At 43.1% G+C, this 27347-nt stretch overlaps 1 protein-coding gene across 3 annotated transcripts; it reads right to left on the minus strand.

Moving 5' to 3' along the window:
- On the minus strand, positions 1 to 27347 carry STRADA (STE20 related adaptor alpha). 3 transcript variants are annotated; one of them, XM_077806385.1, is made up of 13 exons: positions 27335 to 27347; positions 23193 to 23253; positions 21541 to 21598; positions 19697 to 19725; positions 13154 to 13256; positions 12421 to 12542; positions 10664 to 10772; positions 10412 to 10535; positions 9020 to 9191; positions 6926 to 7030; positions 3670 to 3911; positions 2243 to 2285; positions 1 to 1491 (listed from the first exon to the last, which is right to left on the minus strand). In XM_077806385.1, exons 2-13 carry the CDS (start codon positions 23202 to 23204, stop codon positions 1339 to 1341), a joined length of 1272 nt encoding a protein of 423 aa, XP_077662511.1. In that variant the 5' UTR covers positions 23205 to 23253; positions 27335 to 27347; the 3' UTR covers positions 1 to 1338. The 3 variants fall into 3 exon arrangements, with proteins under 3 accessions (XP_077662511.1, XP_077662510.1, XP_077662512.1); XM_077806384.1 differs by having other exon boundaries at positions 23169 to 23253; positions 27335 to 27342; XM_077806386.1 differs by lacking the exons at positions 19697 to 19725; positions 27335 to 27347 and having other exon boundaries at positions 23193 to 23256.

Consider the following 27347-nt stretch of genomic DNA (forward strand, 5'->3'; position numbering starts at 1 on the left):
AATACTTACATTTTTATTTGTTTTGGCAACAAAACTAGAGTAACAAACTTTATTTGGGTTCAAGTACAGTTTATACACACAAAAAGGACCTGTTGCCAGCACCACTGCTCTCGGTGACCACCAGTACAGGACCGGATTCTCAGTGCTTCATTGAGAAGGAAGATCGATGATGCACATGGTGCTTAGAAAGGATGAACAAAAGGCCTTAAAATGCAGTCTGGAGAACCTGAACGCCACAGTGAAGGGAGAGCTGCCACAGCAGCAGAGAGGTCTGCCAATGGCAGGCACAGAGAAAGCGCGAGCTCCAAACTTACCTTTCTTCCTCCCATGGTAGGTTCTCAGAAACAGAAACTGGCCAGCACCTTTCATGCAGTGACATTAGCCTTGCTGCAGGATGGGACCAGCCAGATAAATGGCATTTATTGTAAAATATAGTATGGTGCAGTTTCAAAGACTTTCAAAACTACATCTTACTTTTAAAAAATGCAGCTGGTGGCTGAGGTGGCTACATGAAGAGACAGGAACAGCTGGTTAGTTCCAGAAAATTGGGGTGCCCTTCTGACCTGCACTTCAGGGCATTCAGCACCACATGGCAAGAGTTTTAAAAAAACAAAGATCTACGGGTCTCCTTGAAGAGATGAATGCAGCCTTGCAGAGGAATCTCCTAACCTCTGAGCATGGCTGGAATAGAAGGGGACCCCTTTTTCCAGAGCTGTCTGATCTTCCATTTTCCTCTCAATAAAGCAGCAGGCTAAATTTGTTATTGCCAAAAGAGTGACCCCATGAGAAGAATGCCACAGTGAGAACCTGGCGGTCTAGAAGAGAATGTCCAAGTCTAAGAAGAGTTGCATTCCTTCTCCCCTCCTTTACACTTGTCTCAAAGGCACCCTTGTAAAGGAACAAAACAAAGGGTTTATCTAAAGATAGGCTAAAGATACACAGAAACCTCTGAACTAGGGACATTAGAGAGTCAGTAACAGGGGAAAACGATGTGTATGGAGACCAACAAATCGGGATTGACTCAGCCTCAGCTCTGGCGAACAAAACTCCTAATACAGCCTATCCCTGATGCTCAACAGCAAGAGCTGGGGGGCTCCTGGCACCAAGGAGGAAACATTCAGCATTTCCTACAAACAGATCCCTTTTTCCAGCTAATTTCTGTCCAAGGGTGATTCCAGGCTCTGCTCAAGTAAACGACCAGGTGAAGTTCCTTACTACAGTCATATAAACTCTTCTGCATGTAACACTCATCCAGGCTTCATTTGAGAGGGGCCAATAAATTACTATGTCCAGAAAGCTCCATCAAGGGCTTTAGAACCGTATATTTGCCACATTGCTCTAGAATTCCCAGTCATCCACCTCTAGCTGTTCCAGACTGGATACCAGTCCAAAAATGCCACTGGGATCCTGTGGCCGCGTACCTTCAAAGTTGGTGATTGGCGTGACAGGGCGCAGTAGTTCAGGAAGTGCTTCGGATGCACGGCGTTTGATCTGGGGGCAGAGGGAGAGTTAGTTTGAGCTATTCTCACTTGGGGAGGTTTTATGGCATTAGTAACATTCGACCACACGTAGGACATCACAATACAGACTGAGCTAATAGGGGCAGCATAACATACCAGCAGGCCCGGGACGTCAGTCAGTCTAACCCAATCTTCTGTTGTCCGAGTTAGGAGTGCTGCAGGGTTGGACACTGTGCCCTCTAAACTTGGAGATAAACCTCCTCAGTCTTAGTCTAGTGACACGTCCCTGCCAATTCAGAAACAGTGCTGGTGGCACTCTGCCACTAGGAGAGGCTGGCAGAGTTTGGGGGAGGGCAAGATCTTTGGCACTGCTGCCAGAATACCCCGTCCTCCACTGACCCCAGGACTTAATGAAATCGAAAAAAGTCATTAGGAAAGTGGGGGTGGGGGGAAGAAGGGAAATCCAATGAGATTTCTTTTGAGTACAGATTATAACTGGAGAAAAAAGCTAAGAAGATTTTGTGCAATAGTAGGCTGTCCCCAAACATACCCATGCAAGCCAAGCTCTTTGAAACTTGGTCCTTCCTGGCTATAGGCATTTAGCCAGAACCCCCAGTCTAAATGGTGCTTTCAGTGCTGAGCTATCCAGAGGTGAGGAGTCAACAGCAACATCTTCCCAACCCCGTCCTCAGAACTCTGCTCCCCACAGCTGAGGCAGCAGCAAGGGGGTTACCATGGGAAGGCCACTGCCCTCTACCAGAAGATTAAATGAACCACTTTACCTGCTTGAAAAAGGAATGATTCAGCAGGGTGCTTGCACTTGGCCTGTACAAAAGAGAATGAGAAGGGAATGAATCATCATACAGGAGACCTGAGTGTGATTAGCGTAAACGACACTGACTTTCTAACAGCTTTCCTGTGTCTTTACAAGCTCTTTACAAACACTCACCACCCTGTGAGATATAGGTCAAGATGATTCTTATTTTACTGAGGGGGGAAACTGAGGCACAGATGGGGAAGCGACTTAACCAAGGTCACATAGCAAATGAGTGAAGGTGGGAACAGAATCCCGGTCTCCTGACTCAGGACTGGACCTCAGCCACGGGCCTCACCCTTTTATACACAGTAGTAGAAACTTTTATCCTCTAGGCATCCCCGGGGGGGTTGACAAAGGAAGGAGTTAAGCGCCTTTGCCATTAGAATCTGCTTCACAAGAGGCAAAGTTGTTGGCCAGAATGACGAGGTTATCCCCCAAAGATTTCTCAAAGTGCCATGGGATCTGTAGCTCCTTTCGTGAGACAGCAGCATGAATCATAGAAGATCAGGGTTGGAAGGGACCTCAGGAGGTCATTTAGTCCAACCCCCTGCTCAAAGCAGGACCAATCCCCAACTAAATCATCCCAGCCAGGGCATCCCAGCATGATTGAAGATAGCGCAATCAATTAACTGAAAAGCCATGTGATGCAGTTATCACAGGGACAATCATTGCCCTGTATACTCCTCTCCCCTGGACAGTGAAAGAAGCTATACACGGGGACACAGCAAAAACTTCTGCTAGCCAAATTATGAATAGCCTATTATAGGTACAGAGACGTTTGCCACAGAGTAAGATGACAATACATGGTCCTGGTGAACTAGAAAAGGAAATGCTGTTCTTGCTCTGTTCTCAGCATTTATTCACTGAAGTCTCAAGATGAGCTCTCCTGGCTGGAGAATGAAACTGCTTCTGGGACAATGAGGTCTAGTGAGAATGGGAGTTGCCAGTCCTGAGTTAGTTTCCCCAACATGCCACGGACTCGACGTGTGGCACTGGGGAAGACATTTAACCTCTCTGCCTCAGTTTCTCCACCTGTAAAATGAGGATAACACCTCCCAAGAAGCTTGTGAGGCTTAATAACTGAAATTCTTTGGGTTCTCTGATGCAAGGTCCTATCAAAATGCTACATATTCTTACGGCTTTCAGGCTATATATTTATAGCTATTGTGGACAGCTCTTTTGCCGTACATATGGGGCACCTCTTCACACAGCCATGCTTTTAATCAGAGATCACTGAACAAAACGCCAATACTGAGACTCAACTCAAAAGCCATGGTGAGAGATCGGGATTAAAACAATCTTTAAACCACACAGAGTCCACAGTTACAGTACCCAGGCCCCAAATGGTGTTTAGAGCAGATCTGTAACCAAGCATTCCCATTATGGCTGTACCGCAAGTCGGAATTACGCTGCAGGCACTGCTCCACGAAGTGATGGAAGTGGGGTGAGAAGGTCCGATGGTAAGGGTGCAGTGTTGACTCCCCATTGGCTGCCCTCACGTTGCTAACTGCCATCCCTTCACCAATCCCGGAGTTAGCACATGAGCGGGATGTTTTCATGGTCAGCTCCTCAGCCGGGATCGTGGTGGTGTCTAGCAGGCATGGAACAGTTCCGTTCAGCTTCTCCAACAGCATCTGAAATGGAATTGGATGAAACGACTCACATGCATGATACAGAGTAGACACATTTAAGAGAGCAGGCAGGACTCTCTACAACAAATGTATTTAAACTTCAGATACTCTATGCAACAATCTTCAGTTGTGTCCTGCAAGTGGTCCAGGGTCTGCATGTGTTGTATGTTCATTCAGCATTACTCTTGCTGCAGGACTTAGACACCAGTGTCCTTAGTTGCTATTCTAACATAGATTGTATTACGTGAACTCTATGGGCCAAATTCCCTTCTCACACAGGGCCCGATCGTTAACGTTCCAGAGCGCTCTCAACTTGTCAGCAATTCACAGTATCAGGCCTTTAACTGCTGCGTGGTTACATTAAGTCACAGCAGTTACACACACGTTACAGTGCAGCATTTGGCCCCTTGCAGCAGTCATATTTGATGACAAGTCTGTAGGTCTCCTAATCCAATTGGCAGGCAAAGTTCTTAATTCTTTGTTATAACCTGGAATGACGCCACATCCAGTTGGTCAGGGCAAGGGCTGAGGTGGCTGTAGGGAGATCAGGGCACCTCTACTTTCATAAAAAGAAAAGGAGTCCTTGTGGCACCTTAGAGACTAACCAATTTATTTGAGCATGAGCTTTCGTGAGCTACAGCTCACTTCATCAGATGCATACCGTGGAAACAGTTTCCACGGTATGCATCTGATGAAGTGAGCTGTAGCTCACGAAAGCTCATGCTCAAATAAATTGGTTAGTCTCTAAGGTGCCACAAGGACTCCTTTTCTTTTTGCGAATACAGACTAACACGGCTGTTACTCTGAAACCTCTACTTTCATATTAGCTTCTCCTGATTTTGGATAGTTGTTCTCCCGGAGCACCTGTTGGGTCCTGGTTCCCTCAGCAGCATTTAGACCCCTTCATTCCTGCACCAAGGTTTCATGAAGTGGCTCAATGTGAAAGTTGATTTGGGTTAAAAAGCAGAAAGGGGAGAGTAGATCAGGTGGAAGCAGCATGCCCAGGCCCCCTTTACATAACAAACCTCCAATAACCCTACACTTATCTAGGAATGCACAGAACAATGCTTTCTGTTTGAGAGTGATGTTATAATCTGGACTGGACAGCAGAGCTCAGGAAGCATGAATGCTCTAACTTGGCACAGGTGACATGTAGCAACCCATGTACCACTGCTCTCAGTAACCTGTGTGCAGAAGGTTGTTATAAAATGTTAATCAAGTTCTGTACCTGGACTTTTCTAGCGGTAGGATGGTACATTAGAATCATAGAATATCAGGGTTAGAAGGGACCTCAGGAGGTCATCTAGTCCAACCCCCTGCTCAAAGCAGGACCAATCCCCAACTAAATCATCCCAGCCAGGGCTTTGTCAAGCCTGACCTTAAAAACTTCTAAGGAAGGAGATTCCACCACCTTCCTAGGTAATGCATTCCAGTGTTTCACCACCCTCCTAGTGAAAAAGTTTTTCCTAATATCCAACCTAAACCTCCCCCACTGCAACTTGAGACCATTACTCCTTGTTCTGTCATCTGCTACCACTGAGAACAGTCTAGAGCCATCCTCTTTGGAACCCCCTTTCAGGTAGTTGAAAGCAGCTATCAAATCCCCCCTCATTCTTCCCCTCTGCAGACTAAACAATCCCAGTTCCTTCAGCCTCTCCTCATAACTCATGTGTTCCAGTCCCCTAATCATTTTTGTTGCCCTCCGCTGGACTCTTTCCAATTTTTCCACATCCTTCTTGTAGTGTGGGGCCCAAAACTGGACACATTACTCCAGATTAGGCCTCACCAATGTCGAATAGAGGGGAATGATCACGTCCCTCGATCTGCTGGCTATGGCCCTACTTATACATCCCAAAATGCCATTGGCCTTCTTGGCAACAATGGCACACTGTTGACTCATATCCAGGTTCTCGTCCACTGTAACCCCTAGGTCCTTTTCTGCAGAACTGCTGCCGAGCCATTTGGTCCCTAGTCTGTAGCGGTGCATGGGATTCTTCCGTCCTAAGTGCAGGACTCTGCACTTGTCCTTGTTGAACCTCATCAGATTTCTTTTGGCCCAATCCTCTAATTTGTCTAGGGCCCTCTGTATCCTATCCCTACCCTCCAGTGTATCTACATTTCTAATCTGTCTTTCAAGGTGTGCCCCAGAACCCTACTAGTGTTAAATGTTTCCCTGGGAGGGTGACATCAAGATGCTCCGGTCAATCTGCAAAGGAGGACTGACTTATTTTGAACTGAATGGACCTGCTCCTGCTCCCACTGAAACCAGCAAGAGATTTGATAGAGACATCAATGGGAGCAGGGTCTTGATTGGTATTGGAGGAGACTAACTGTAATGATCTTCAATTCTGTCTACTGCACTGTTTGTAATATCAGATTCTCAGGTTTTATAGAAATCCACACAACATGCGGAGAGAGGTATCCCTTCGAGTTATGGATTTGATTAAGATTAACGGAATGGCTGTAGGAAGAAAGGCAGCCCCAAGAGGGGAAAAAAGGGAAGGTTTTATTACACATTAAAAAACTCCAAAAGGTGTCAAGTCAATCAATAATAATCCTACAACAGAGGCCTTCAGAAGAAACTCCATATTTTGAAACATTTAAAAGAAGACTGGAGACAGAGCGCTAGAAAATTTACTGTAGGGAACAATTCTGCGCTGGTGAGGAGATAACCTAATAGATCTTTTCCAATGCTAATTTCTATGTATGCCTTTATGGACCTCAGAGATGCAGCCTCTGGTAGAGTGGAAGTCAGCAGTAGTTTAACAGGTAAGAAAGGAAAGAAAAGAGGCGAGGGTTATTACCCTTACTTTTGTGCAAAGAGTGCCATTAGAGATCTTTCATGACCTCAAGAGCTCAGAATATGTCACATCTCATTACAAACACAGCTGCCGCCAATAACTCGGTTCCTTGCATTTAAGTATTATTGACAGATACAGAACTCAATTTCCTAACTCCACAGCATGCAGTTATAAGGCTGGGGTGGAAGGAGCGCCCAAGCAGCTTGTAAACCCTACCTGAGTAGCAGGCATATCCTTGAATGGGACGTGTCCATTTGCCAGTTCACAGGCCGTTATCCCCACACTGTAAATGTCGGATTTTGCATCATAACCCTGGAGATTCTAGAACCAAAGAGTGGGATGGAGAGAATTAGCTATAAAGTCAGTTATGTGTTATGCTTATCCTTGCGGGAATCTAATCAGGTACCTGAAGGGGAAGGACAAAAACCAAACAATTAAACCAAAGTGCCCTAGTATTTGTAGAGGTTTCACTACCAAGGCAACAAGGTTTGAGGTTGTTTGTTTTTAAAAGAAAATGCATCTGTCTCAGTGTTGGTGATCAGTTTCTTTGAAAGGAGACAGAAGGACTGCCCAGTGGTTAGGGCACTAGCCTGCAACTCGGGAGATCCACGTTTAGTTCCCTGCTCTTCCACTGACTTCATGTGTGAGCTGGGGCAAGTTACTTAATCTTTCCATGCTTTAGCTCCCCATCTGTAAAATGGGGATAATAGCACTGCCCTACCTCACAAGGAGTTTGCAAGGACAATTAGACTGTGAGGTGCTTGGGTACTTGGTAATGGGGGCCAGATAAACACCCAAGATACATTCTATTAGATACACAAAGAGAATGACCATTTAATGTAATCCGTAACACAGAAACTAGTATTTGGGGAGAGCTCCATGCAGTTCCCCTCCATTTCACACAACTATGCAGACTCCCCTCTGGAGCTTAGCCCCTGCACTGGTGCAAAACTCCATACCCGGCGCTCTAGTACGGACCTTTCTGAAGGCTTATTTTGCCCCCATTGAACACCCACGTCCCCCTCAGGCCGGGCTGATTACACTGCTGCTATTTTTAAACAAAAAAAAAAAGAGTGAAGAGAATGAATGAAAACTCATCAGGAGGAAAAATGATGCTAAAAGTCTCTACGGGTTTAACTTCGCACAGCAGCTTTAAACAGTGAGCAGCTAGAAACCCACTTATCACTGAGCAGTGTCACAGAGAGCCATGGGAACAGACTGACAACATAAGGGAATGCGTATAACGAGATCAGAGACTAGCATTATTACACTCGTTAACATGCTACGGTGACAGCATGAGTGCTGTTAGCAAGGCCTCAGCGACAGACCTGGCATTCAAGATTCCACCCAGCTTTAAGAAGTCTGTTTTAGCTGCTCTCCTTCCACCCCAGGTGCCTATCTGTGGGCGAATAAACCGTCTTCCTCCCAGTTGCCATGGAGAGACCACTGAATACAATGTCCTACGGCAGGGCTTCTCACCCTTTTTCCTTTTGAGGCCCCCGCAATGGCTATAAAAACTCTGTGGTCCATCCATGCCACAACAACTGGCTTTCTGCATATAAAATCCAGAGCCAGCATTAGGGGGTCGCAAGCAGGGCAATTGCCTAGAGCCCCATGCCACAGGGGCCCCCGCCAAGCTACGTTCGGCTTCAGCCTCGGGTGGCGAGACTCAGGACCCCAGACTTCAGCCCTATGTGGTGGGGCTTTGGCTTTTTTCCCTGGGCCCCAGCGAGTCTAACACTAGCCCTGCTTGGCAGACACCCTGAAACCTGCTCACTGCCCCCCCAGGGGGCCCCAGACCCCTGGTTGAGAACCACTGCCCTATAGAATGAAAAGATGCCTCTGAGTGCAACTCAGAAGGCTCACGTTCAGTGTTATGGGGGCAGTACGGCTAACGGGCTGCGCTTGCCACCAGAATATGAAATGTTAAGTTGACATGAATGGGTGTCTGGCATGAGGGTCCAGAGCAGTATGACCCACTCAGGACAATAGGCCAGTTTTGTCATTAAAATGCCAAAGACCCAATTATCCTGCTTGCCGAATCAGAGTAGCTCCCATTGAAACCCATGGTGCGGGAGAATCAGGCTCCAAGAAGGTCTGTGCTGCCTTTTCCAAGAACCATGATTTTGTTACACGATCAGATGCTCTCCTCAGGCTACAAAATTAGCCTGAAAATAGTTCCTTGCTTCTTGGCAAGAAATTCCAGCAACAGTGAAGGAGGGGGGGGTCTCTGTCCACAAAAGTAAGAAAGTCAACAATGAGGAAGAAGAGGAGAGTGACCCATAAAATGACAGTAGTTCTATCCCATACCTGCTGTAAGACTTCAGGACTGAGCCATGGTAGGACCTTGATACTATACTTGGGGAAGTCGTGGACAACTCTGAGCCGCTGCCCGTGGTTGATCATGCTTAGGTTACTGCGCAGGCCTGAGAGGTACACCTTCCCATCCACAGAGATCAGGATGTGGCTGGCTTTCACACTCCTTAAAGCAAAGGGGATCAGAAGTAGGAGGTCAACACATGGTCAAGGATCATCTACCTTAGAAGGACTTTAAATTCCTTCCCAGCATCCATGTGAGAAGATTATTCTATAGGGATCCTGTACAGGATTTAAGGAAGGCATATTCTGAAGCCTAGGCACATTGAGCATCCAGTGAAAATATGTGACAGAGTGAGTACCAATAGCCTAGAATAATCAGGTTTTGAAACTTACGTCCAAGTATGTGTGGCAGCCATGTTAGTGTTTATCAGGAAAAACATAAATCTGATTAAGGGTCTGGAGGCACTGATTTAAGAGGAGAGATTAAAAGAGATAAATATCTGCTGCTTGGCCAAGTGATATTTGCATAAGCATAAATAAAGCCTCACCTCTTAAAAAAAATAAATGCAACTTTGTACCATTAATCTAAAAAAGCTAGGAGAGAGAACTAAAAGTGAAAGTACCTGGAAAGCACGAAACATGTAATTCACTGGATGAAGGAATAGGCTATCACCTCCCTAACATGACACTGGGACTGTACAGCGAACAATGACGGAAGGATAGGAATAATGCAACCTGCTCATTCCCTTAGAGGTTGCGCTTGGATATTGTGTGATGTCATTACAACCACCATAAGATACAGATGGACCTGCTTCACTGAAGCCTCAACAAAGAGGTGTAAACTACATCAGAAAGACCCCTCTGCATGCCAGGGATACAGAAGAATATTCACCCAAGGGAGGGCAGACGGTTGCCTATCCACTGGAAGGGGCAGCTTTAATTCCAATCTGGGGCTCCATGGAAGTTAGTATATCCCTTGAGTATGCCCTCTTCCCAGCCCCTTCCAACTTCCCTGGCAAAAAGGAAGATGCAGCTGTTTTCTGCCGTCACAACCTCCCTCCTCTCATCTTCCCACCTTGGGGACCCCATGGAAGGATTTACTTCAGCAAAAGCTTAACCTAGCCCTAAGTTACTACTACACTTTGCCTCAGGAACATTTTGCGATTTGCTCTTTTTAAAGTACTACTTCTGTGGTAATGAGAAGTCCAGGACCAAGGGCATGGACAATGAAGCTCTCTACAGCAGCAGCAGAGCAAGCTAGATGCAAGCCATATTCTTATTCCAAATCCCTTGAAATACCTAGTCCCAGCTGGATGAATATTGTTTGTAAGCATTTCCTACAGAAAGTAGGATAAGTGATAAAGAGAGTGATTTCCTTTTTACCTATGTACATAGCCCATATGGTGAATGTAGTCAAGAGCCTTCAGAACACCCTGGAGGATATAAGCAATAGCCAGTTCACTCATTCCATCCATGAAATGGGTACAGATTAAATCCTTTGCAGAACCTAAAGAGACAAAGAAACGTTTTTTGATGGAGCAGGAAAAACAGAGGACACTTCACCTAAATAAAGATGATTTAACAGAAGCTAAAGCAGCCTGGTCAGATAGCAGATGTATTCTCCTCTCCACCTACCATAAGCCATGAAGGAGGTCACTACCCATAGCTCATTGTCAGCTATGAAGGTTGCTTTATATGGCACAATGTTGGGGTGGTTGAAGAGTTTGGACACATGAAGTTCACCCTAAAAGCAAAAGGATATTTCAAATCAATACAAAATAAATAAATACAAAACTCCAGATATGGTACAGAGGGTCAGTGCTCTAGGAAGGTTAGACTGGACAAAAGGTAGCACTTTAAGGATTGTCTGCCAAAACACTGACTTGAACCTTCTCTTCACCTGAGAAGTTCCTGTCTCTCCTTTTGCAGATAAAATGGGAAGATATGACAGCTAAAATAATCTCTCACCAGAGTTAGATTTTCCTGGCATGAGGTCTGTGCATAGGCAATAGTTGCTTAGCACTGAATTCAGGAGCTCCTATGTCAGTGCAACATGTCTGGCAATCCCAACTTCCAGCAAAAAGGAATGGTCATACAGGGACATTTTACATAAATTCAAAGAACACACATACTAAACCCCCACCCCAAACAGCTGTTCTGACAATCTCTGCACAAGGGCTAGTTGGTGTTTACATCATGATGTGTCAACGTTAATACCTATTTGAATGAATTTGCTGGAGAAGGATAAACAAATTATGGCATCAGAGCGTCTGTGTTTGGAACTTGATACAGTATTTCCTTGCACTAATCTTATTTTGAAACTGAGGAGCTCATAGGATGCTATTACAGCAGTTTGGTATGGAAAGATCATTGGGTTCTTCCTCTTCAAGTGCATCCTTTAGAAGAGAAAGGATTAGATGCAAGTCTTGATTTTAACCAGAAGAACAATCCCCTTAGAACAGTGGTTCTCAGTCAGGGGTACACATACCCCAGGGGGAACGGAGAGGTCTTCCAGGGGGTACATCAACTCATCTAGATATTTGCAGAGTTTTATAACAGGCTACATAAAAAGCACTAGCGAAGTCAGTACAAACTAAAATTTCATACAGATAATGATCTGTTTATACTGCTCGATATACTATACACATATATATATTCCAATTGATTTATAATTCTATGGTAAAAATGAGAACATAAGCAATTTTTCAGTAACAGTGCGCTGTTACACTTTTGTGTTTTTATGTTTGATTTTGTAAGCAAGTAGTTTAAGTGAGGTGAAACTTGGGGGTATGCAAGACAAATCAGACTCCTGAAAGGGGTAGAATAGTCTGGAAAGGTTGAGAGCCACCGCCTTAGAATAACACTCAGCTTTCATAGCACCTTCCACCTCGGACCTCAAAGTACTTTACAAACATGAATCACCTCACAACATGCTCATGAGGTGGGCAAAGATCCCCATTTCACAGTTCAAAAACCAGGCACAGAGAAGTGACTTGCTCATGACCAGACAGCGGCTGAGCTGGTTCCAGAGAACCCAGAACACTAGAAACTCAGTCCAGTGCACTAATCCCTAGACACTCCACCATCAGCTTCAAAATAATTTTAGACGTATCAGCCAACTAACATTTACAAAACTATAACTCAGTCTGAAGGAGTATCTACTACCAGCACCGTATAATGTTTTATTTTTTAATTTGACCATTTCTTCATTAGGATAATTGGTCTTTGTGGGCCAGTAATGCAACTACTATGTTAAAGTTGTACAGCATCCAGATGCTTAGCAATGGGCACCTTAGAAAACATTAAATAACCTGAAGCTGAGATCCTAGGAGTCTTGTTCTTTCAATATACATGAAAGATGCTGTGCCCCATTCTAAAGATTGTAGCATCACCTGCAAGAATGTCACCATCTCATTGGTGCAAGCTTCCAAGTTAATCCTTCTGACTGTGACATACTCTCCTGATGGTTTATACCTGGCCAGGTTCACAGTCATCAGCTCCTCAAAGCCATGACCTGAAAAGAGAGAGTGAGATTAACCCCATAAGCGCGAATACAATTAACTATGTGTTGTGGGAGAGCTTCCATCAACACTTCCTCCTTAGCAATTACCCTCATTCCCTCTCTCACCTTAACTGTTGTTGATGGTCTTGTCTAATATAAAAATTTGCCTGTTCTACATCACCTTCCAATTTCAAGTACTCTACATACAAAACCAATTACTTAAAAACCTGCTGGGAGATAGGTCAGTAATATTCCTATTTTACAGATTTGCAAACTGAGGCCCAGAGAGATGCAGTGACCTGCCAAGAGCCATACAGGGAACAAATGGCAAAGCCAGGTATGAGACTCAAGAGTCCTAGCTGATACCCTTTTGCTTCAAGCTCAAAACCACGCCTCCTCTCATCTAGTATTTATCTTTTACTTGGATTGTAAGAGCTTCAGGACAAGAAACCCACCTTAATTTACTTTTTAGACAGTAATTTTACTACTACTAAAACAAAACAAGAAAGAAAGGATATTTTGCATTTTACATTTCAGAAAACCACCAGACAAGAAAAATTCAGTACCTTACAAAGGAAGCATACATGGAGAATGAAAATTAGGTGTTTTTCTGGGAACATTACCTATTACGGTGAGCAACTCATAACAGCTGCTGTCTGGTAAAAAGCTGCTCATGGTGTCCCTTTTAGGGGAAGATGCTATCGACTCGGAGCTTGCATCATTGGTCTAGAAAAGCAAGATAAAAATCAGAAACGGATATTAATTACATCTAGTAGAGAGATCATCTGTTCCACATTATATTTTTGCACATGCTCATAATATCAGGACATATCTGAGTATAAAAGCTAGCTGTGTCTGCTGTAAATATCTTAATACAAACTGAAACCCAGGAGATGTCTGGATTTTCTGGAACGAGGTATCTGCTTTCTATGACATGTAACCAAACAACATAATTTACCATCTACTATAAACCAGATGGTCTTTTTTAAGACACATGACAGCACTACTCCACCCCTTTGCAACAGCCACCTTTCTCCCACTCTTTACAAACTTCTGCATCATAATCTGTTTGCTTGTGCAGCAGTGACAGACTGAAGACCTGTCTATGGTGGGTTTTTTTGCACTCTGGCAATAAGCTTTTCCTGGCTGAGGTTGCTACTTTTCAGCCACTTATCCATTCATGCTCTCTCTGTGGCAAAGGCTGACAAAGTTGAACTTGTTTTGCTGCAGGAAGAAGCGATGAACCAACTAAGAAAAGCCCAAGATGTATAGATCAGACACACATGGAAAGAAGCTCCAAATGGGAGCAAGAGTTTAGCTGCAGCAAAGAGCTAGTACAAATGAACACAGGAGCAGCACTCCCACGTCTGCCAGCCTGCTTGAGAGAGGCTGCATCTTTTCACTACAACTGAGAGAGCTCCCTGCTATATCCACATGCACAAGCTGAAAAGAGAAATGTTCTTCTCTGTTCATGCTGACTCATGCTTAAAACTGATTAAAAACAAGCTGTGCAATTCAATACACAGGCATTACAGTCCAAGTTGCATTACAGGAGCCTGTCACAAAAACTGACAGATGATTTGATATGCACAAAAAGAGGCCGCAATCTCTGGCAGCGTTAGCAGTACAGTTGAATTCTAATTCTCCTTGGTGGGGGGTTTCAGAGGAGCAAGAAAAGTCTATACACAGTGTTCAGGCATGTTCCATTATTGCAGTGCATTTTGTCCTTCAGTTACGCTTATAGTTAGATGAGTGACACAGGGAGGCTCCAGATTTCTCTCTCTCCAACAGACAGACCAAATCTGTTCATTTTATGTCAACTTTGAATTAGGTGAATTTTTCCTAATCTGCCAGAAACACTAACTCCACCTGGGAACTGGAAACCCAGGTCTGTTCTTTCTGTCTCAGATCACCAGCCATAAATATTCTACAATCAGACTTTCCTAACAATTTTGCTATTGATGCATGCAGCAGGGAAAAAAAACAAAAAACAAAACACAACTCACTTTCTCGTAGCTGCAATGGAAGTGGAAACACACACCTGTCTCGGTCATTGAAGGAAGGAGGTATGATGCAATGACAAAGAGCTATTAAGTAACAAGAGGCTATTCTAACCATACCCACACTATGGCTTGGTCTACACTACAAAGTTCTGTTGGCATAACTACGTCAGCTAGGAGTGTGAAAAAAATCTCACACCCTAGTCAATACACCTGTGCCGGCAAAGCCCCTGGTGTAGATGCAATTACCTTGGCAGAAGCGTACTTTTGGTCGGCATAGTTAACGTCCTTTGGGGAAACGATGCAGCTACCCTGGCAGAACTCCTTTGGCTGGTATATGCTGCATCTCCACTAGGGGGCTTTTGCAAGCATACTGTAGCTATTCTGACAAAAAAGCTCCATAATGTAGACAAGCCCTAACTGTTTCTCCAACTGGGGTCTGCGAACCCCTGGGGGCCTGCAAGGGTACTCCAGGGGGTCTGCAGGCCCCGCTGATCAACTCAACTCCTCCCCCACCCTCCCCGCACTGCCTGCACACCGGGAGCAGCTGTTCAGCGGGATGCAGGAGGTGCTGGGAGGGAGGAGCAGGGATGGAGCACGCTTGGGGGAGGGGGGCAGAATCATATCCAGGGCCGCCAGCCCACTGATCAATTCCTCCCCCTCTCTCCCAGTGCCTCCTGTACACCAGGGAACAGCTGTTCAGCGGAGTGCAGGAAGCGCTGGGAGGGAGGGGGAGGAGTGGGGATGGGGTGTGCTCCGGGGAGGGGGCAGAAAGAGGTGGGGAAGAGGAGGGGCAGTGGTGGAGCAGGGGCGGGAAGAGGTGGGGTGGGGGTGGGGCCTGGGGCTCAACGGGAGGCTTCAGGGTCCGCAAAAAATTTTAAATCAAAATGGGGGTCCTTGGGTTGCTAAAGTTAGAGAACCGCTGCTAAAATATATTCGGAACACTTTAGTTATAACTTATTTAAAACAAAACCTACTCCATCTCCTAATGACTGTTTTTAAAGCATTCTTGATGCAAATATTAAATACTTGCTTCTTTAAGCAACAGCTGATAAGTACACTACTGAGAAGTAAAGGGGTCCTAGAAGCATCCTGAATCCACTGGTTCTAAAGACAAAACCAAAGTTTTTTTCAACACCCTAACATTAACAGCTGACACCACTTATGCATTAGAAAATGGAGTTCTCTTTAAAATGTTATGCATGAATTTGGCAAATGATTTTAATGTTATGAAACTGGATACATAAGCTTCCTAACTCCATCCACATACCTTAGTTCTAACCCGCAATGCCCTCTGTTATTCCAGTCCTGGCCTCACTTCCCACAGAGCTACAAGGCCACCTCATTACTGAGTGCCGCATTCTCTAATATTACAGTTCTAGGCTCTGTTAATGCGCCTCCATCCCGAGCCAAAGCTCCATCACCTATTCCAGTTCTGGAGACTCCGGCTCACAATTCTATTAAATCTGCAGTGCTCGTGTTCCAGTTGTGGGGCTCTCTTAAGCAGATAGCTAGAACCTGTGGCAAACTGACTGAAGCTTTGGCAAGATGGATAAGTGTCCACTAGGAATTAGGTTTAGACCAAACTTATCTTCATTTGTGGCTTAACGCAGTTTTAGACTCGAGTCTGAAGAAGTCTTAAGAAAATCCGATTTGGCACAAAAACTTGGCTGGGACAAACTAGAGACTAACTGACAGCTTCTGAAACAATTATGCTGGCTAGAAAGGCAGAATCCCTAGAAAGTTGCAGGCAACAACACAGCTTTTGGAAAACTTCAACATTCTTTGATGATTATGTTAGTTACATGAACATATGATCCCAATTTTTCTACCACAATTAAAGCACTGGGAGTCAAGGAAACCAGCAGTTTACTCTTAAGCGGGAAGAGACAGTTTAGCAAAGGGTAAAAGTTTGCCAGAAGTCTCCAAGGGCATTGAAGAGAAATGAAAAAGAACGCATCTACTGTGCACTCACTCATCTGTGTTTTGGCCACATGGCAAGGCAGTACATTTATATGTAAATACACTCTTACAAGAGAAATGCTAAGGGCTCCAATTCTAATTTTAGGAACATGGGTGAATAGGCTGTAGCTTGTAAAACCTACTGCAATGCATTCACAAGATGTAGGCTGATTGTATAGATTATATACCCTGTGTGAGATCAGACACTGGGCCACTAGGTCTATATGAGATTATACTTCCAGCTGCTGATAAACTAATGGTCAAGAGGGGAAGCTACAGAATGGGCAATTTCACACCTGCCATTCGAACAGGAAAAACAAATTGGGACTAAAACGTTTCAAAGGTTAAAGTCGTGTTTCAACCAAACTAGAACCAAACAGATTTGACACTTCAAATTAGAGTAAAGAGATCAGTGGTGGAAGTTGACTTGATATCAGGAATCAGATGAAGGAAAAAAAAAAGAAAAAAAAAAGGATGGTAGTACGGTATTCAAGCTCTGCTCATAATTCCAGAATGGCTGGTTGTTTCTGCTAAGATGATTGACAGTGAACCAGTAGACAACAATGGCATTATTGGATATCAGAGTCAACACTCTGTTTGAGGGGAAGGGGAGAGTATAAACCTCAGAGACCTATCGTTTCAGTCAGCCTACATACTCAAGACAACATTGTATCAAAGGTCTGGAAGCTTAGTTTAAAATTAAAAAAAGCTGAAATACTGAAGAAACTAATGGCACCACCAAATACTAGCTCGATCCAACACCTGCTTGGAACTCAAAACCTTACATCAATGAACAGCCCAAGAGTGACCGTCACTAATAGAAACTGAGGAATCTGAGTTGTTCAAATTATCTGCACATTTTAAAATGTAACCTAACTAGAGTTATCAAAATACAAATTATTATTTGGGGCATGTAACCCTTAGATCATTTTAACCTTGAAAAATTAAAAAAGTATTCTTAAAATCTCTTATCCTCGGTGTCTAGGGCAATCAGTACTGAATTAATGCATCAAAATGATGGAAGATTTCCCCTGTGTCAGGAATTGTAGATGGGAAAGATCCATCAGGTTACTGAGTCCACTATCCTTGGCCACTGAAAGTTTGTTTCCTACCATAAATTAGCCTCAGTTCAGATGAAGCATTCAGTTTTCTATAAACTTTCTACTTTTCTCCTGAATGGAACTGGGAGTCAAGACCCCTGGGTTCTAATCCAAGCTCTGTAATACAGACACACTATACCTCCCTTTTCCCATCTGTAAAATGGGGATAATGCCTACCCCAATGAGAGAGAGGACAAGGTTTAATTTTTGTAATAACCTCAGTGAAAGGCACTATATTATTTCAGCTCGTGCAACTGAAGCACAAAGAGGTAAAAGCTAATCTCTGGCTCAGCCATGATTGGAATCTAGAATCCCAACAGTTCCAAATCTTTTGCTCTACCCACTATGTCACACAACATTATCATCTGGCTATGAATTGAAGGCTGCTACCCATTCTTATTTCTAGATTTCCATTAAATATTCCTACCAATTCTGACTTTCACAGTTAATGCCCAGATCATTACATTTTCCATCATCTCCACCCACCCCTGTCAATGGCAGGACTGACAGGAAAGAAACAGAGGCACATGGGGTCCTGTAAAGCAGAAAGGCACCACCAAGAAAATGAAAATTATTCTGCAGCAATGACAGCTGCTCTGAAACTGTGCATTATGTAGGTGGTTTGCTTTAATACAATGCACTCCAAATTTAGCAGAAGCCAACACATGCAAAAAAATGAAATAAATCTAACACGTTATTTTTTAACTATGGTGCAGGCTGTTTCAACCAAAATAGAACATATCATCTGCTCCCCTTTAGCAATAATTCAGTACATTAGAGACCTTGATTCACCTCTCTGCAGATAAACATTGAGTTTGAAAACTCTACAACTAACCACATTATGCAGAAGGGTCTCCACTCAAAAGTTAAACACTGTATGAGATTAAAAAAAAATTTAAAAAGAAGTTAAACTGAAATGTTATTTATGAAATATTGCAAAAAAGCTCCTCGAGAGTTTCACACAGGATAACTTTTGGTGTACAGTTAAAAATCATGAAAGCTGTAAAACGAAGAAACGTGGGATTAGCTGCATGAAGTATGACATTCACTAAGGGCTAACATTTCAGGCCTTTTGGTTAGGTTTTAGATTGGACGTATGTTTAAGGAAATTAGTTTTTGAAAGATAATTGTACTGTCAATGCCATTAGGAAACCAGAGCTATGCAATGCCAGCAGTGATTTGCATTTGCCGAATCTAACTCCGGTGGATTATATTTTGGATTCAATGCCTGGTGGAAGATGGGAAGTAAAAAAACAAAACAAAACTACCTAAGTTTCTCTTGCTCACTTTTGACTCAAACTACAAAAATTTCCTTTCCCTGATTAACTAACTAACTATTGCCTTGTTTCTACAACTATCTAGGGGAATAAGATTTGTTTTAAATGAAAGAAAGTCAGCATCAACACCGCAAAGATGTCTAAAAGCCCAGAACAGCCTCCCATTTAGGCTACGTCTACACTGTACACCACTGGCACTTTAATCGGAACCATGAATATGACTCAGATTACAGGTAAAGATTCAAACTGTCCTATTTTGGACTACACTATGTATTTTTAGATGGCCATTTCATAGCTCTGTAGGGAATTAGTCCTCAAGCAGAAAAGATTTCTCTAAGCAGATAGCAGCACCTGTTGAAGGCTTAAGACTGTTCCTGTGAGCTCTGAAGGAAGTCAAACAGCTATGCCAATGGGTTTTCAGCAGAAGGTGAAGTCCCATTTGAAACTGAAGATTATCTAATTCTCAGTTTGATGCTGGGGTCTCTTTTGCAGATGTGGCATAGGGAAGAGAAAGGAAATCAAATTATTAAAAAAACTGGACACTGGTTTTGAATGCCTAACCTGAGACAATTTGGGCCCTGTTTTCAGAACCACTTTTGAAAACGTGAGCGTAAGGAATTAAATCTCAGATTTACAGCTAAAACGTCACATGCAACAGCTTCAAAACCACACACCAAAATCTCTTTTCCAGGGTGAAACTTGTTTTCACACATGTAAAGCTAAATATACAGATGAAGTATAAATAAGGTAGAAAGAAAATCAAACTTCCACAAGGAATAATCTCCATGCAATGGACCACAGCACCACAGCCTGCAAAAATCACTTACTTTTCTCCGAGAGTCACCCGGAGGCTGCTCTGGAGTAAAGAAATTAATTGTTCACCATGTTTTCTTCAACAAATACCCATTCAAAACATAGTTTGAATATATATATTCATGAAAATAAATAAATTAAATACCCTCAAAGCATAGTTTAGGTACTGGATAGGTGTAAGGATATATTCCCAGGCAAAATCTTTAACTTACAATTAACATCATAACAGTAAGTAACAGACATTAGAAAACATATCAAGAAACCCAATTCTAAAAGTTACACAGATTCAATTAGCCTCAGGTTAGGGAGATTTGTTTTGTTTTTAGATTGTGAACTTAAACTCATTGTTTAAAAAGAAACAGATTAATACATCTGATGGATTTAAATATTTGGGATAAGCTATTTTGGAAGTTTAATGAGGAATGCAACCTGTGTAGAAAGTGGCAGTTAAATTCTACATAATTCCAAATTTCCCGAGGTAACAAAAATCCACATTTCGACAAGGACACTTATAACAAGATTTCTGTGTAACTAGGGGCTTAGATAAAATGGTCCAAATTTAGCCGTGGTATAAGCAAGTACAATTCACACTGAAATCAAATGAAACAGTGCTCTTAATATTGGGATGAATTTTAGTTTAACAGCTTCATTTCAGGGCAAAGTTTCTAATCAGATTTGTACATTAAAACATGACAGATATTTTTTAAATGTATTTTCTTCCTAGAAGTGCAGTTAAGTCAGAAAAGCCACTGCAAAAAACCACCATCCACATCAGGAGCAAAAAGATACTAGCTACAGCTAGGTTTGAAAAAAAGATTCTGGTAGACCCATCCTTAAACATGTCTGAAAACTGTTTTCAGTGACTGGTTTTAGGCAGGGATTAATTTTAAAAAACAGTGCTAGCCAAAACCATGCATAGCTTCCAAACATGGTAATAAGAAAAGGAGTACTTGTGGCACCTTAGAGACTAAGTTTGTAACCATGGTGAGAACAGACAGAGACTAACAAATTTATTTGAGGATAGTTCACGAAAGCTTATGCTCAAATAAATTTGTTAGTCTCTCAGGTGCCACAAGTACTCCTTTTCTTTAATCTGAAATGGGGTTCAACATAACTACAAAACTCAATGTGGAAAGGCAAATCTGCAGAATTTACAAGTCAAATGGAAGATTTTGCTAACTACTAATTCCACCTGGGATCTAATCCTCTAGCTAGCTTCCTTTACATCGTCTGTCACAAAGATTCTGCCATCAGAATTTAGCTGACAATTTTGCAAATGATGAAAGTAGCAGATTAAAATCCAGTTTACACTGTTGTCTCAACCCTGGAAAGCTAAAGTGTTACTGTTTTAAAACTTTTTTTTTGCCAGTGAAGTCAGCAGGCCCAATTCAAAGATACTCAAGGAGCAGATCTATTGTATAAGGTAGCACCATATTTACATAGTTACTTTACTGACCACAGTTACACTTAAAGGCTTCTCTTCTATCAGCTTTAATACTTTATTTTAACTAGACTCAGCAACAAAACATTTGGAAAATTTTCAATTTCTGTAATTATCTTTTTCTAGTTCAAAATCTATTTAACAGAGGAAAAAAATGGTTATTCAGGAAAGGCCAGACTGCACTAATTTACTGCATTACAAGGTTCTGAAGTTTGTACTACTACTGACTTTAAAATGAACTGCTGTACAAAATCTAAGTTTTTTCTTCTAAGTTTACTTTTGTTGGCCAATTTGAAGACAGTGCTACAAACTGATTTCTTCATTCATGTAGCACATTTACTTATACCACACTGATGGGTGCTTTCAAGTTTAAAGTAAAAGATTTCTACTGAAGCGTCTAAAGAATGGAGTACTTACCTCCAAACAGTTCAAATTCTCTCAAGCCTTCTACAATGAACTTTTCGGACACCCACCGCTAGAGAAGAAAGTCCAAAGCCAATTAGTTATTTCCTCTAGACATATTCCACAGCTGATCCATTTTTATTTTATGTCAACCAAAACAGAATCATAAAGATCACTCCGACCATTCTAACATGTGTCTCCTTTGCAATGAGGGGAAATGAGCTAAAATTCATTCAGCAGCTGTAAATATTAATATTTAAACAGTAACAGACAACTGATAAACTGTTATTCTTTCATGTTCTGGAAGAAACTAAGTTAAACAATGTTTAAAACTCAGAGCACCATAAAGGCTGCTAGTGACATGATCTCTATCCACTCAGTTCAATTTTCGATTCGCATCAAGATAGATTAGATATTAGAAATAAACTAAAATCCTGGGGGCACGGACTATGTCATCATAAGCTTGTATAGTACTGAGTACACTGTTAACGCTCAGTAAATATTAGTCATTTTACTACTCATTTATGGCAAAAATCTTGGTCAGCTTGCTGAAGCAATCAACAAGTTTACTTACATTTATGTTAAACTACCTCTATTTGAAGCAGGCTGGTATGAAAAAGAGTCCACATTCAATTGAAAAGTAAGCAGGATTTCATTGTATCAGTATTTAGCACAATGTGAATGATGTTAAAATTTCAAAAGGGTCGTTTTTACACCATTCACAGTGATCACGTCAGAGATTCTCTTCTGTCACACACACACACACTTTGCTGCTGACTTATGAACCTTAAGGGACACCAGGTTTCCAATCATAAATAAATACATTTCCTTAACTGCGTTACTGTTGCTTTATATTAAAAAGCCTTTTTAAAGTGTATTGTCATCCTCTGCACATTTCATTCTCAACAATGTATCTTCACTACTTAGTTTACTTCCTGTTTAAGTGCTATACACAACAGCTTTGTTATGGAATTCCAGCATTTAAAAGGAAACATTAAAAAAAAAAAAGGACTTCATTTTAAGTTTAAAAGACACTTTAATATATACAAAATATAAATTAAAAGACACTGTCAATTTAGTTAAGTTTCAAGACATTTCCTCCATCCCTCTTTCAAAGGTACCATCAACTCAGTTAAGTTTCAGCATTTGTTTTTTCTGCAATTTCTGTACATTATAAAACAATAAGTGATAAAATCATTTTGTATAATACATAAACAGAAAAAAGATGTATTCAACAATTAGCACTATCTAAAGAGAATGAACACTGAGCAAAATGCACATAATAAGCATTTGGCAACACATCTAGCTCACAGATACATACCTTTTAAAAGTAACTCTCTCTCATAAATCAAAATAATTGTATTTAATTAAAAATCTAGTTCTCCAGCAACAAGATAGAGTATGGTCCCAAATCAAAATAATTGTATTTAATTAAAAATCTAGTTCTCCAGCAACAAGATAGAGTATGGTCCCAATCCTGCAACAAGAACTGTGCAGGCAGGCCCCTTTGGAGCTCCAAGGAAGTCAAAGGGATGGGCTCCACCCCACACAAACTGTTGCAGAATCAGAGCTTATCTCCGTGTGTATGGAAAGATTTACAAAATCAGTTGCTTTTTGGAATAACGCTAGAAGCTAACACTCACCCTAATTCGTTCTGGGTTACTTACAAGAAAAGACATGGAATCCAGATTTGTAATGCTACTCCAAGTTCGTGAAATTAAAAATATCCTGAAAATGAGAGCAAGACAATTGTTTTAAGAAGGCAAAGCAAATGAGTTGTCTCCACAATAAGCCTTTCCCGCAAATGAGTTACTGCTCTTGTTCCATTCTATACAGCATGTCTCCAGTTGCACACATCAAAACCTAGGTCGCTCTGCTGACTGCTGAAAGATTAGAGCACAAAGGTTTTGTATAAATTAACTTTAAGAAGCTCCGCCACAGTGACAGCAAGTTTTGCAAGGTGAATTTTCCCAAACAGGTTCAGAAATACCTGAACAAACCATTTAAAAAAATCTGTAGAAAAGATATTTCACAGAGGTGGATATGCAGTACAATATTTGGTGGACTACACATTCCACAGGGCAAGGACCCTTACCCTACAGCAGTACTACAGCTGTACAAACAACAGATTACTGTTCTCTGGCGATTCAAAAAAAATAGGGAAAAATCATTTCTGGCCAAACAAAACAGTTAGTTTTGCTTTGAAGCTTTTAAATTAAAAAAAAAATAAAACTAGAGGAAATTTCTAAAAGGAAAGTCATTTTAAATAAAAAACCAAAACATTTCATTTAAAAAATGTCAAAACAAAACATTCTGATTTTGAGGTGTTTTTTTTTTAAAGGCTTCCCACAAACCGCCACTGAAACAAGTAAGTGAAATCCACATAAATTTGCAAAATGTTTCTATGTAACCTGCATTTTTCACCAGTTTTGTTCAAATACTTCATCCAGTTCTAGCTGTACAGAACCTCACATAATGGGGCCCCAATGCTGTTTAGTGTGTCTAGGTCCTACCATAATACAAATGTTTAATAATTTCCCAGAGAGAATAGCAACAGAAAGGTACACAGCATGTTACACAACTGTTAAGCAAGTAGCTGGGAATAGGAATATCTGAGTCCTAATTCTTCTGATTGAGTCCTAATTCTGCTACTGATTTGGTGCATGACCTTGGGCAACTCACTCACTTGCCCTGCTCCTCAGTTTTCCCATCAGTAAAATGGGGATAAAAACACTCACCCCCCTTTGTAAGGCCCCTCAGATTAAAGATGCTGTATAAGTATCATTATCTTGCAGGGGATACACAAAAGAAGCTTTATAAAAATAGAACTGCTGCAGTGTCTGAGCGTCCAGAATACAGCATATATCGTCCCTACTGACAGTTACAAGAAAAAAGTCTGGCCGCTCCCCAGTGGACAAACCCACACAAACTTACTTAATCATAACATCGACTGCTCCAGGGGGAAAAAAAAACGAAGTGAAATCCTTAAACATGACATCCATCACAATCTCTTCACCACCGAGAGGATAGCTATACACTCTCTGAAATCCATTTCATCCTCATCCATAACACCTTTACATTAACACTTTGGCGAAACCATGGGAGCAGCCATGGGTACTAGGATGGCTCTCCACATCGCTCTCCTGGGCCACATTGAGGAAGAATTTCTGGAAAAATTCACTGCAAAACTAATGCTATATCTAATATACATTGATGATATTTCATCCTCTGGACAGATGGCCTAAACTCCCTCATAGATTTCTACCACCACTTCAACAACCAACACCCAACCACCAGACTCTCTCTAGAACATGCCAGCATCAACTTTCTGAACACTATGATCAGCTTCAACAATGGAAACCTACAGAAAACTATATACAAGACTCCCACAGATCACCACACTTACCTCCACAGATTCAGTTATCATCCCAGACACAACAAGAAATTTGTTATCTACAGCCAGGCACCCAGATACCATAGAATATGCACCAAAGTCCAGAATATATATCTTAACACAGTGGTTCTCAACCAGTGGTCCGGGGCCCCCTGTGGAGCCATGAGCAGGTTTCAGAGGGTCCACCAAGGAGGGTCTGCATTAGACTTGCGGGGTCTCAAGGCAGAAAGCCGAAACCCACCGAAGGGGGCTGAAGCCTGGGGCTTCAAGCCCTGCCACCAGGGCTGAAGCCAAAGCCTGAGCAACTTAGCTTTGTGGAGCCCCCTGTGTCATGGGGCTCTTGGAAACTGCCCTTCTTGCTACCTCCTAACACTGGCCCTGGCTTTTAGATGCAGAAAAATAGTTGTTGTGGCACAGGTGGGCCATGGAGGTTTTTTTGGCATGTTTGGGGGGGGGAGGTGTCTCTGAAAGAAAAAGGTTGAGAATCCTTGCCTTAACACACTTAAAACAGCCCTCACTAAACAAGGACACTCCACCAGAGAAGCAGATGACATCATGGAATGGGCCGTCCAAATACCAGGGAGAACCTGCTTCAAACTCGGGGGAAAAAAAACCCTCCACTGATCACACACTCCTAGCTGTCACCTACCACCCCACGCGAGATACAGGGTATCATCAAATAACTACAATGTATACTTGATGGAGGCCACATCCTGCATGAAATCTTTCCCAAACCCCCTCTTCTGGCCTTCAAACAACCCCCCAGTCTTGCTAAGCTCACCCATCAGAAGCAAGCTCCTCACAGACCAGAACACACCAACTAAAAACAGCACCAGACCCTGCCAGAACATATGCAAAACCTACAGACATATCTTCACTGCTATGATGATCAACCCCCCTGCCAAAACACACCTTTCAGGACCCATGAGTCCCACATGCTGTGATAGGCCTGTGTTGTATACCTTACCCAGTGCACCAAATGCCCCATCAGCAACGTGGGTGAAAAGAGACTTTGCTCTCACATGAACTCACACAGAAAAATGATAAAAGACAATAACACCCCATCACCCACAGGCAAACACTTTTCACAAAGTGATCATGCGATATCAGCTCTCTCAGTCCTCATCCTTTAAGGAAACCCGCACAACAACTTCACAAGATGAGCCTGGGAACTTAAATTCATAACTCTGCTGGACACTTAAAAACCCTGGACAGACCAGAAACATTGGTGTTATGGCCCATTACAACAATTTGTAACACGCTGTGCCGCCTACTAACCCTCCTTTGTCCTATAACTGCAAAGATGTTAATTACCCACTTCACTTTAAGTAGTCTCCTACACCACCTGTGAATCTCCTATGCTTCGCAACCTGTCCCACCTTATATTTAGCTTAGGGCTTGACTACACTGCCACTTTACAGTGCTGCAACTTTCTCGCTCAGGGGTGTGAAAAAACACCCCCCTGAGCGCTACATGTTTCAGGGCTGTAAAGTGGCAGTGTAACAGCGCTCCCAACGCTGGTAGCTGCAACTACACAAGCCACGCTGAAGAGCTGCCGCGGCAGCGCTTTAACATTGCTAGTGAAGACATGCCCTTAGACATTGTGGCTACCTTTTCCAGCCCTAAACAAGAGCTCTATGAGGCGCAAAAGCTTGTCCCTTCCACCAACAGAAGTTGGTCCAATAGAAGGGATTACCTCACTTGCCTTGTCTCTCTAGAATAAAAGGGGACAGGCAGAAGCTTCCCTCAATCAAAAAGAGCAAGATGGAGTGAGAGGCCCATGACAGCAGTGGCTCACACTGTCCAACCCTGCAAAAGCAAGCTGGGCTCCAAGCAGGGGTAGGAGCCCAGGGGGACAGCACTGAGCGGGATGCACCATGCGCTCTGGGGAAGGGGCAGCGGTGGGCAGGAGAGGTATAGGGGGCAGGGGGCACCCAGTGCACGGGAGAAGGGACAGTTGTGGGCAGGGAAAGAACAGGGGGAAGGTGCACACAACAAGCTGCGGGGAGAGAGGCAGGGACAGCTATGGGCAGGGAAAGGGCAGAGGGCACCCAGTACGCGGGGGAGGGGTAGAGATAAGGGGTGAGGGGGCACCCAGCACGCTGAGGAGGAGAAAGGAAAGGGGCAGGGAAAGGACAGGGAGGCACACAACCGGGGGGGGGCGGGGACAAGGGGGCCCACAACGGGGGGGCGGGGCACCCAGCGCGCTGAGGGGCGGGGACAAGGGGGCGCACAACGGGGGGGCGGGCACCCAGCGGGCTGAGCAGGGACAAGGGGGTCGGAGATGAAGCGCAGGCGGCGGGGGGGGGGGGGCTGTACGGAGACCCCCCCGCCCCACTCACTCACTCACTCACTCTCACTCTCTCTCTCCTCCGGCTCCAGGCGCCGCTGCCGCTTCCCCGAATCCCCGGTTACCTGGCGAAGGGGA

Source organism: Eretmochelys imbricata, chromosome 27 (genome assembly GCF_965152235.1).
Source record: "Eretmochelys imbricata isolate rEreImb1 chromosome 27, rEreImb1.hap1, whole genome shotgun sequence".
NCBI lineage: Eukaryota > Metazoa > Chordata > Testudines > Cheloniidae > Eretmochelys > Eretmochelys imbricata.

What these genes read in the sequence shown, in the direction of transcription:
- STRADA (XM_077806384.1), bottom strand. Translation starts at nt 23,204, where the DNA reads ATGTCTTTTCTTGTAAGTAACCCAGAACGAATTAGG. An exon ending in TGAGTTGCTCACCGTAATAG is followed by an intron (nt 12,543 to 13,153) that starts GTAATGTTCCCA and finishes CTCTCTTTTCAG; the next exon opens with GTCATGGCTTTGAGGAGCTG. An exon ending in ATCATTCCTTTTTCAAGCAG is followed by an intron (nt 1,492 to 2,242) that starts GTAAAGTGGTTC and finishes CTCTGCCCCCAG; the next exon opens with ATCAAACGCCGTGCATCCGA.